This window comes from Ctenopharyngodon idella, chromosome 16 (genome assembly GCF_019924925.1).
Source record: "Ctenopharyngodon idella isolate HZGC_01 chromosome 16, HZGC01, whole genome shotgun sequence".
NCBI classification, from domain to species: Eukaryota; Metazoa; Chordata; class Actinopteri; order Cypriniformes; family Xenocyprididae; genus Ctenopharyngodon; species Ctenopharyngodon idella.
In genome coordinates this window covers 25877572-25889921 of record NC_067235.1, presented here as the reverse complement: position 1 = coordinate 25889921, position 12350 = coordinate 25877572, and the positions used below count along the sequence as shown (strand labels likewise).

The 12350-nt window shown below is 37.4% G+C and overlaps 1 protein-coding gene across 1 annotated transcript in view; it reads right to left on the bottom strand.

Annotated features, from left to right (window-relative positions):
- The window catches only part of cadm4 (cell adhesion molecule 4), a 155692-nt gene extending 144135 nt beyond the window's left edge, over nucleotides 1–11557 (bottom strand). Inside the window, exon 1 of the mRNA XM_051865265.1 lies at nucleotides 11295–11557. Within this exon, the coding sequence (XP_051721225.1) occupies nucleotides 11295–11370 (76 nt within the window). The 5' untranslated portion in view covers nucleotides 11371–11557. The remainder of the gene's footprint in view (nucleotides 1–11294) is intronic.
- Nucleotides 11558–12350: the final 793 nt, after the last annotated feature.

Genomic DNA, 12350 nt, shown 5'->3' with positions numbered 1-12350 from the left:
AATTTCCAAAAAAGCTACCTTGAAAACTAACCTTGAAGCAATTACTAAAAATAAACTAAAAATAAAAAGCTAAAAACAACCAGTAATATAAAAATTAAACTGATTCCAGATCAGTTTCCTGTGGAGTGTGGCTAATTCGGTTAAAATTCACGAACTGAAAGGGACCCAGTTCTTCAGTTCTGAATGTTGCACAACCCTGCAATTCTCATTTAACAGCCCACTGTTGAGCGCTTCAGTGGGCATATCAGAGAGAGAGAGAGCAGAAGACTGGGAGGGAAATGTGACTGTGTTTGTGTGTGTGTGAGCGCTTCACCCCTGACCTGCCACTCAGCTCCAGACGGGTGGGTGGCCTGCAGTAAAATGTCCTCATTGATCATCTGTTCTCTCACTTTGTGATGTTGCCATGTTTTTGCTGTTTGCTTCAGTCACCTACACAACTAGTTTCCACTTAGTTTGTCCTCGCTCTCTCTCTCTCTTTCTTTCTTTAATTTTCTCACTGGAATCAAGATCTTTTACCCTCCACTCTGATGTGTTGCTCTTTCTTCGACTACCTCAGTTGTTTGTTATTCTTCCCTCCATCTCTCGCTTCCCGCTCTCCTCAGTCAAGTCCTCCACTCTGCACACTAGCCTCTTTAACTTCCCATTCTCCACTGTTTCACAGACCATTGAACTGTGTAGTGTAGGTGCTGAGACCTTCACGCTGTTCTCCTTTAAACCTTCAGCCCTTTTCTTCCTCCTTTTTTTCTGGCCTTACAAAACTGTACCATAGTAACTGGGTGTTTCTTCAACCATGGGTACTTGTTCTGGCCCTGTGGACGTTTAGAAAATAAACACACTTTTTACACCCACTAGTTTATTTAATTTGTCTACTAACACTGTGGACATACATACATCACAGAAGAATACTGTCATTTTTTTTCCTGAAGGTAATGAAAATTCCAACCACGATATTTCAAATGATGTTTTATTCTGTGATGGAAATGGCAATTGTGAAAATGACATTTTGAAAAAAATGTTATTGAATAAAATGGCTGATTCCTTTGTCTTAGATATAATTTTATTTATCCTAAATATACACAATTAAATAATTTAAATTATATGTCAGAGCTTGAATAGTAATGGCACACAATGATAATATTCTGTTCAGGTGATATTACCTTGATTTTTCTTCACATTTTATTTTTAAACTTTTCAATGAGACTGTTGTCCTCTAAGTAAACAAGTACTTTAGCTATTGCTTAAGTCTTTGTGTAGATCATCAGAGATGTGTAATTATTCATATTTTTATAATGGATTTTCATACTTTAATATAGACAATGATGAAAATGGTGAAAGCATAGTAAAATGTCTCCAAGAAAGTTGGCCTTAACAAAAAGAACAACCGTCAACCCCTGGGACATAAAAGTGCCCGGAGTTACAGAAACACCCAACCATGGTATTTTGATCATTTCCCAATCATTTTCCTTCATCTTCTACACAGGATTTCCTGCCCTGCCTCTTACTGTGTTTATCAATAAAAGTGCCAAAATGAAATTATGAAAAACTGTGGTATTTTTTGTGAAACCATATGATTAAAACTTTGTTAGGATCATATTCAGTCCTTCAGCTTTTCTGTCATTTCGCAATTCTAAAAAATAAACATTCAAGGTGAAGTGTGTGATTCTGTGCCACTAGCATCACCTAACAAAACTGCAAAATTGACTGTTTAAAAAAAAAAAGTCCAGTTGCTTTAACCAAATAATCAGCCCTGGAAATGTCTCATAAAATTATTTATTTTTAATCCATAGTAACACATGGAGGAATTAAATCACTCTGGCTGGTAATACGCATTAAATATATATATATTATTATTTTTTTTTTTTTTTTTTTTTTTTCTAAAACATTTCCAGAGAGCAGATTGTTTTTGTATAAAACTGACTGTTATCAGACAGGTTTCCCAGAAACCCCGCCCTCAAACTAACACCATTGGTTGAGACGTTGTTGCCATATTGAGCTGGTTGGGATGCTTAAACAAACAGAGCAATGTTTTGACATTTTGCCACAGTGTTTACATATTTAAAGTTGTCTCTGAATATTAAACTGGGATTAAAAAAGGGTTTTAAACATCTAAAAACACGCATCGGCTTTCAATATTAATGAGAAAATAAGTGAAAAATCTCTCTCTTCTCCCTGCATGAGGATGTTCTGTGGTCAGACCGACTCATGTCACACACACACCTGTCCCGAGTAAGGACCGCTCCCTCCAGCCCTCTGCGCTCATCTAGAGCATCATTATCACCTCCATGCTCTCCATATTATGCAATCAGTGCAGGCGGCATTAGTCTCCCTCTCAAGAAGCTATGATTCCTTTCAAACACACTCCATCTGGAACAGGGGCCCATTTTAGTTCTAATGGGCCCTTCATCTAATCAAACCTAGTGAGGACTTTAGTGCCACTCAAACTCCTGTAATTACTGCAAAAGCCTGGGACCTTTACCTCATGTGGGTATGGAACAGAGACTCGACTGGAGCCTTGGAAACAGGTGGAAGGGTGAGGAAAAGAAATGAAAGCAGGAACGAGACAAAAAAGACAGAGGTTAGAGGGCTGTTAAACAAGCACAGGGCAGAGTTTGCAAAGTCATGGCAACACTGTCCCCTATACGGAGGAATGTTCACCTCTGTGGCAATCAACCACAACATCCACTTAAGTCTGGTTCTCTCCCCCCTCCACCTCTCTTTTCATGTCTCAGAGCCTCGTCTTTGATTTTTCGTTCTCTCTCTCTCTACATTGGCAACTCTGTTTCTCACATGTCTCTCTCTAGATATTCTCGGTGTAAATGAAAGCAGAACTGAAAGGATTTAGCTCATGATTTTGGGGTATTTCCAGAATGAGGGATGAGTAAAACTACATATTTTCAAAACTGACTAGTCAAATGGTTGTCTAAACCATTTTTTTTTAATACCAATGACAAACAATTATGATCACATTGTGAGAAATCCCCTTCCCAAAATACACACACACATATATATATATATATATATATATGTCTATACTTTTTTTTTATGTATAAAGACCGATTTATACTGTGACGAAAAAGGAATTGTCATTTATGTAAGACAACATGTTTCTAAAATAAAATAATTGTACATATAGTATGTATGTTTTTGTATACTTAATGCCCGGTTCAGACTACACGATTTTAGCCCGATTTTGCCACCATTTGCTTGACGTAGGGTGTTGTGGGGATTCATATGGGCCGTTCACATGTCACGTCTAAAAACGCGTGGCTGCGCCACCAGAGATTATAGGGAGATGAGAGGGTCTGTATCTCTTACCATTGGAGAAAGCATAACGGCTAACTTAATCACGTGCGGCACCTCTCAGCCTATCGTGTAATGGCCTCTGGTCTCCTTTCCTGCGTACCTCCAGTACCGCCCGTGCGTACCGCCACGAGGTAGGACTATAGAGTACCTCAGGGATGACGTGTTTTTGTAACCCAGAAGCGAGTTAGCATTTTAGGACTTCCGGTTCCATCGCCCCGAAGTCAATGGGTTTTTTGAATGGGTTTTTGCTAAATCGCCTGAAATAAGGTCTATGGTTAACAAAGCCTCTAAATATTTTCAAGTTTTGATCTATGACATAAAACACACCAGTTATAACCCACTTGTGATAATTTTTAAACCTTTATTGTGTCTTAAAAACGGCAGTTGCTAACAAATTGCTCAAAGGGACTACTTCCTTTGGCGGGGACTTTAGACGTCATCATGACAAACAGGACATTTGGACAGCATTTCTCATGGAAGAAGTGGATAAGTATTCATACACAGCGCAGATCATAATCAGCGATAAATAAATAAATAAATAAATAAATAAAGTCTTTAAATAAAGTTGTTTTCTAAATAAAGTTTCAGGAAGCTTGGTGGTGGTGACGTTGATCCGTGACCATGGTGTGCTGCAGTCCATTTATAGCCTACTGTTAGCTTTTTATATCTGACGACTTTATTTAGGCTTCAAAATGTATAAATGTTGTGTTAACTTGTAAAGATTATCTTGATAGACAAAATGTGTAAGTGTCATAACCCTTTGTTAAACAGAGCTTATTTTTTGTGACTTTCCAAAAGTCTATGGGAAAAATTCCAAGGGTTCCAGGGGGGCTTGAGCCCCTGCCCCTTTGATCGCGAAAGTGAAAGTGCCCTTTGCAGCCCTTTCCCATTTCTCCCCCCCGGAATGCGATTTCTACCGCGGGAGAACGACCCACCCCAATTTTAAATGTGCAGATGCTTTTTGTGTTAAAAAAAATAGGGCTATTTGTGGTTTTAAAAAAACTAGGACAAAAAAATATGATTTCAATGTGTTTCATTTTTAACATATTTAAAAAACGTTTTAACTTTGACAGCCCTATATATATTTAGGGCTGTCAAAGTTAAAATGTTATTTAAATACATATTTTGGGCTGTCAAAGTTAAAATGTTATGTAAATATATATTTAGGGCTGTCAAAGTTAAAATGTTATTTAAATATATATTTAGGGCTGTCAAAGTTAAAGTGTTAAAATATATATTAAAGTTATTATATATGTTTGAAAGGCCATAAAGAAAGTATATATATTTTTAGATAATATTTTAATAATTTTGTTTTGGCTTTAGTAAAATGTTGATATAAATTTCATTTCTGAAACAACCTGCTGAAACAACCATTTCCATTTTTTCTCACATACCAATTTCACAGTATACATTTTTCAGTCTTTTTTTGTATTTTACTTTGGGAAGGAGGTAACTCCTTGTCATATTTGGGGTCTTTAGTATTAAAAGGTTTGAAACCCCCCTGATTACAGCATTGTGACCCATCTCTTGCCAAAATACTATTAAAGCTCAATTTATAGTACTCATTAGGGAAAAAAGGTAATTTCAGATTGATAAATTTCTATCTGGCTCTCAAGCTGTGAGATAAAGACACTGAGAAATAATACATTGCTATTATGCAGTCTAATTCTCCATGCTGAGAAAGACATAGTCAGGCAACAGACAGCAAATCTGCCACTCAGACATCTCGCAGGACAAGAGGAAGAAAAATTAGATCTGAATCAGTCTGCACTTCACAACCCAAGTCTGAATTATTGACAACTCGTGTCTGGCAAGGTTTTGCCTTCTCACAAGTGACACAGACAGAATCTGGTCCAGTACGAACAGGCACATTTCAATAATTCACATACTTATCAGAGAGCAAGCGCTTAAATTCCCACAATGAGTGTGCCTGAATTCAATCAAAGCGAGCCGCAGAAACAGCTTGAGAGTGATAACCCTGAAAAATAAGCTTGTTTAATGGGCACACCTTTCTGAGTGCGTTTCATTAGAATAATATTAGAGACGTTCTTTTGCAAGAGATGGAAGAGTTTCGGGTTCATTACAGTGGTATATGCTGGCCTTGCTCAATAACGTTTGTAGTCAACTTGACCACAAGCGTCTGATTCATCATTTCTGTCATTTAAAAACCGCACACAGTCTTCCAATAATCTCCTCTTCAACATGTAAGCTCTGAAATTAGACATAAAATATTGTGTCTAATATGAGTGACCGCAGGCAGGCAGGCGATGACAACGAACAAGAAAATTAAAGGAGTGTCTAATCAGTCGAATCAGATTGAAGATAATTACGGTGAAATACAGTTACCGAGACACCACCTGCGACAAACCCATCCCGTGTAACGACACCATAAAACACAATGATGAATCCAGCCCTCCATTGAAACGGTTTGAAATAGGTCTATTCCTCCCAGTGTTCATCTCTTCGTCTTCCAATTGAAGGTGTTCACGAGTTTCAGCACAACTATGACTCTTATTCGCTTTTCTATCTTCTGTGTTAAGTAACAATATGATCCCTAAAAGGAACATCTGTTTATATAGGGCTGTAAAATGTGTAATCTATTACAGTGATAAGAGAAAGCCAGGTAGCTATAACAGTCTGTCACCAGCTCTCCCTGTATATGTTGTCTTTTTTTGTCTATTGTGAGCCTGGGTTCAGTGTTCGCTGTGAAATTGAAGTAAAAATAGGAAGCGAGTACCTGAAGGCTTTACAACATGTCTGTTTTTAACATACTGGTAGGAGGGCTTGCAGTGTAATTAAATGTCAACATTTTTTTACTGGGGAATTACACAACCATACACTGGAATCAAAGGATAAACCTTGGCTTAAGATAAAGGCTTCCTTATAGCATTACAGAACAAAGTGTCAAGTTAAAATACCAATGTCTGCCCTACATGTGCTAATCCTATAGTGCCAACCCTGCAAAATGCACCAGTTTTACATATGAATAAGACTAGGAAATCAAACATTCAAAACAAAAGACATACTTGATTTCCATGCCCCATATATACAGGGACCCAGACTAAAAATTAAAAAAAAAAAAATAAAAGTTTAGTTTAGTTTAGTTCCCATTTGATCCTTACTGTATTTGTGTCATATGTTGTAAATATCACTGTTTTGTAAGAATATGTACTGTATGCCCATTTTTAAAAAGTCAGATATTGTGTTTATTATGGTTTTAACAAGTTACCCCACATTACAGTTTTACTCCAAAGTTCTCCCTACACTGTAAAAAAGAATTGTTGGTTTAACTTAAAAAAGGAAATTACCTGGTTGCCTTAAAATTTTGAGTTCATTGAAATTATTAGTTAATACAATGAAGGCGATTGGTTTAATTAACAGAAACTCAAAATATTATGTTATCTGAACCACATTAATTAAGTTGATTTGACAAAAGAAAAAATGTTGTGATAACAAATCATGAAAATAATTTTTTTACAGTGTACAGTCAATTCAACATTATAATTGGACCTCACTGTAGCAAACAATGGCTAATAATATTTGTTTCAAATGTTTGAATATTTCTTAGAATGCCATTTATCCTAACAAACATATACCTTACATTACAAATAATGGTTCTCCGAGAATTTCTAATCAGACATAACTGTAAAAATGAATCACAGTTTAGTGAGCTAATGACTGTGAACGATTCACTGAGAGGGTGCCCAAGTGAAAAAAAAGTACACTTCCATAATGTACTTAAAGTGCTCTAATTTTGTGCACTAATTTTGTACTTAATATACTAAAAATTCTTCTTTAGTACTTCTTAAGATAATCTTAAGAACATCTAAGTGTACTCTGTGCTATTTTGAGACACCATGAATATGAACTAAAATGTGCTTTTAAAAAAATGTATTTAGTTACCACTTGTAGTACACTTGAAACCATAGTGTACTACAAGTGGCGCAAAAACAGAGCACATTAAGTACATTATGGAAGTGTACTTTTTATTTCACCTGGGCTGATTAAACCACTAACTCACAAGCGAGTTTTGTGAATCTTTTTGACAGACTCGTTAAAAAGAACCAGTACATAAGTGTAATTTGGTCACAAATCAAACATCATGACACACGCTGTTCAAGAAACACTGGTTATAACTGCCAAAACCGCATATGGGCGCACACAAAGTTTTACTAACTGTTGCCTCTGGCGATTAGATTTTAATTTGCTGTAATACATTTATTTTATTTTCCACATTTGAAACCATTTTAGTTGCAGTATGGACCCCTGGTATACTAATACAAAGGCAGTTTTTCAACTTTTATCCACATGACTAGTCATGTCAAACTATATAATAAGGCAACTATCATAACTGCAATATGTAATTGCATTTTACTTGAAGAAAAAAGAAAAATCCATACAAATTTTTTTAAACTGTGCTGCTATTTTTATACTTTTTTCCAATTAGGAGGCAATTTGGCCCTCCAGCAGAAGCAACATTGACAGAGTCCCAAAAAATGATGAAAACAGATTCAAACGAATGACTCTCATATTGCTTGCCATCGAATAAACAAATAGAGATGATTAACTGTGCAGGGCCAGTGATGAGAGGGGACGGGCATAGAATGCAGCATGCAGAATGCGGCTGGCGCATGTGGCCGTATATTGTGTGTGTGCATGTGTGTGTCAGTAACACAGCATTGCAAAAAAGGGCATGCAGAGAGAGAGAGAGAGAGAGGGAGAGGGAGAGGGAAAGACAATGCGAGAGTGGCAAAAACAGAAAGAGGGGCTCAGATGGAGAACACAACATGAGTCTGCAGGCCTGTACCCAAGGGACACACAGCCACTAAGCCTAGTACATTCTGTATTTGTTGTGCTGGGGGAAGGGGCGATTTCACATACACACACACACTATTCTATATTTTTCTTTTCTCTCTGTCTATGATAGAGTGGTTTCTTACAGGTTCAAGGCTCTTTCTTCCCATTATCCCTGTCACTCCATCTGCTTCCCTGGCTGTCTTCTTCTTTTCCATCCCATCTTTACCTCTTCTTCATTTTGTATTTCTGTCTTTTTCAGTCTGATTCAGTAGGTACAAAGATCATCTCATCTCAAACACTTCCTCCATGTTCTCTCTCCTCCATTTTTTCCTATTGCTACATCTCTAATAAACTAACTGTTCCAGGATATGTCAACCTGGTATCAAAAGTCTCTATTGATTTACATGATGAAGGAGTGTTATAATCAGTTTTATCCCTCCTTCTTTCCCTCCCCAACCCCCTTTTTTCTCTCCTCTTTTAACTCTTGTCACTGGAGAGATTAATGACAGTCATCTCCATAGCTCCCTCTTGACCTCCAAGGCTCAAATTAGGAGATACCCTTCCATTTGAACAATGAGTACATGCACATACCCATAAATGCAAACAAAAATGTCCACAAAATTATAATTCTAAACATTTCTTTATATTCTAATGTATGTCATAGCCACATACAGCAAGAATTGCAAAGAACAGAAATTTGTTCAGTTGTTCACTTATTATTAGACAATGTAAAACAAACAGCCGCACACACAAACCTGGAAGTACCTCTGACCACAAGAATTTCAACAAAGGAATTTCAAATAGATACATTTGCTTATATTGTTACCATAAAATTTAAAACATGAAGTGGAACTCAACTGAGGCACTATATCTTTTGGCTTTTTTGGCACCATTTTACTGTCTTTACTATGTATGTACCTGGCGTAGCGTCTGGGTATGAAGGGTCTGCAGGGTCTTCATGCGATTTCAGCTGAGGGAGCCGTTAAAATTTTTTTGCTTATGGGCCCAGGGCTCATATTGCTACGCCGCTGCCTTAGACTGTATTAAAATGTACATATTGTGTATATTACACTATTGTAATTCAGAGTTTTTGTTTTCACTTTTCTCCATGATCGCTTGGAGTGGGTTTCTCTCCCAAGTGAACAGGAAAACCTGGAGTGGAGCTGGAGCAGAGTGATTCCACTTAAAGGATTAGTTCACTTCAGAATTAAAATTCCCTGATAATTTACTCACCCCCATGTCATCCGAGATGTTCATGTCTTTCTTTCTTCAGTCGAAAAGAAATTAAGGTTTTTGAGGAAAACATTCCAGGATTTTTCTCCATATAGTGGACTTCAATGGGGTACAACAGGTTGAAGGTCAAAATTGCAGTTTAAATGCAGCTTCAAAGGGCTCTACACAATCCCAGATGAGGAATAAGGGTCTTATCTAGCGAAATGACTGGTCATTTTCTAAAAAAAAAAAAAAAAATGTATATACTTTTTAACCACAAATGCTCATCTTGCACTGCTCTGCGATCCGCCACACATTACGTAATCACGTTGTAAAGGTTACGCGTGACGAAGGCAGGAGTCCCGCGGTAGGGCGAAAAACTCCATCTCATTTTCTCCTCCAATTTCAAAATCGTCCGACATTGTTGTTTTACCTTTTTTTGTAAAGGGCGTTTGAGTGTTTGCACGTTTGCTTTGTAGACACTGGATCGGCACTTTCGCCTACGTCACGCGTGACCTTTCCAACATGATAACGTAATGCGTGGCACATCGCAGAGCTAGTGCAAGACGAGCATTTGTGGTTAAAAAGTATATATATATATATATATATTTTTTTTTTTTTTTTAGAAAATGACCTATCGTTTTGCTAGATAAGACCCTTATTCCTCATCTGGGATCATGTAGAACCCTTTGAAGCTGCATCGAAACTGCAATTTGGACCTTCAACCCGTAGTGTACCCCACTGAAGTCCACTATATGGAGAAAAATCCTGGAATGCTTTCCTCAAAAACCTTAATTTCTTTTTGACTGAAGAAAGAAAGACATAAACATCTTTGATGACATGAGGGTGAGTAAATTATCAGGAAATTTTAATTCTGAAGTGAACTAATCCTTTAAGATATTCCAGACCTGCATTTATTTAGTATTTGGTGGATGCATGGTTTACTTAGCATTTTTTATCTGCAAGGTAAGTTATTAATTGGTTGTCCATAAAACTCACAATCATGCTGCTGGACTTTATATCAGAAGGGATGCGATTGAGCCGAAGGCACATGTAAAAGACACCTAATAAAGTGTAAACGCATTTTCTTCTCTTCTCATGCTATTTTCGCTCTTGCTTAATAATTATTCATTTGAGCCTCATCTTACAAACAGATGGCACAGCTTGAAGAGAAGAATTAAACGGCCAGCTAGTATCTTCAAGATGCTCTTGTAATCCAAATCCCAAGACAACAGCAGATGCACTTATCATGCGATGGCAAGCATGAAATACGCGGCCCGTGTTGGGATTTTCTCTGACAGGCTTGTATTTGAGACTGATTTGGGACAGTAACCCCTGCGCAGAGGAGCTCAGAGCGGGACCTCCGAAAAGCGCGTTCGACTATGACATAGCCTATATGATCAAGGTAACTGCGCTTTTGTAGCCTACTGACTGTCGCAATGGCTATACGTACAGCTCAAAGGACATCGCTAAATGAAAGAACAAAGCATAGTGCACAATATCTGAACAATGATGCGCGCGAGCGTCAACGAAGAATGAACGCACCTATGGTTAGAAATGCTTCTCAAAATGAATTGCCAAATTTGTGTGCTGTACATGCAGTTATCGAGCGAACACTTTTATTACTAGAACAAACGCAGTCAGCAGAGGTGCAGGTGAGTGACGCAAAGTACTGACCAAAATAATAAACGATAATTAGCCTGGAAGAAATGTAACGCGAAAACTGGAACAAGAAGAACTTTAGGAGAAACAGTTTTAATTTCACTTTCGTGTAAATGCAATAAAATGGAAGCTAAAAACATGATTTCTACAACATCTAATGCAGTCAATGCGCTAAACCTATAGCATGTTGTAGGCAATCCATAGCTATTCTATAGGCTACATCTCGCGATGCCAACATTAGATAAATAGTTTTCAGTAGTGAAACATCTGGCAAGTAAACTTTCAAAGTGTTTATAGACTGAATAAATCATAATTCTTACCTGGATGCGAATAAGACAGGAGCAGTAGGAGAGAAAGGGCAGCGCAATACTTCCAAAAAGAAGAAAATGCCATCATGTGTGTTATTCCGATCTCTCTGTTAATTCCTCTTCCTTAGATAGGAATTAGAATAACATGAGCGCGCAGGCTCTCACCTACGAGTTATGTCTTTTCTCAACTCCAGTGTTTGCTGGAATCGTTGTGTTTTACATACTAGTACTCACATGCACACTCAATCTGATACAATACTCTGAATGAAAGGTGAAAATGTAGAAGGGCCGGTTTTTCTTGGGCTCAGCTACAACCAATCGGATAATAGTGCACACCCAATGGGCGGGGGTAAGAGTAGCCTAATATTATAAGACAAATAACCGTTTGTTTTGATCAAAAAGACAATGTGCTATAGCCTACACCGAATTCATAGCTACTGGAATGAGTCCTAGTCTTCCAATTAACCGCTTTAGGCTATATATAAACGTGACGAATTACAGTGGCGATCAATAAAGTTTTGAACGCTGCATATAAATAATTGGAATTTACTGGAACACTGAGCTTTTGAATGAATATCTAGTGTGTAATGTGGAATCCGCAGAGATAAATGACAGATTCACTGACTGGACCAATTCAGAACAAGGAATTAGAATGCGATTCATTCAGCTGTGTGACATACGACGAACAGAATCAACACGATCATTAGCAACCAAACTGGCATGAAACCAGCCCGAGCACGACTTCAATATCTTGCTCAAACTCACTTCACTGGCGTAATTAAAACTGCTAAGAATTTATAGCCTTTCTAGTTGAGTTTAGAGTTTGTATTTAGCGACATCATGTGATGATTTGGAGGAATAACAGTGTGGTTTTCAAAAGAGGTTTGTGCAATTTCAAGTCTGTCAGGGGAGACTGGAGCTATACCTAGCTGTAAGAATTTTTAGTTAATATTTCTTAATATTACTATAAAATCTTGAATACATAATATATCAAACCTTGTTGAATACAGAATATATCAAACCATTGTTCTGGCCAACAAATATTGTAAAACGCATGCCCAACCATTT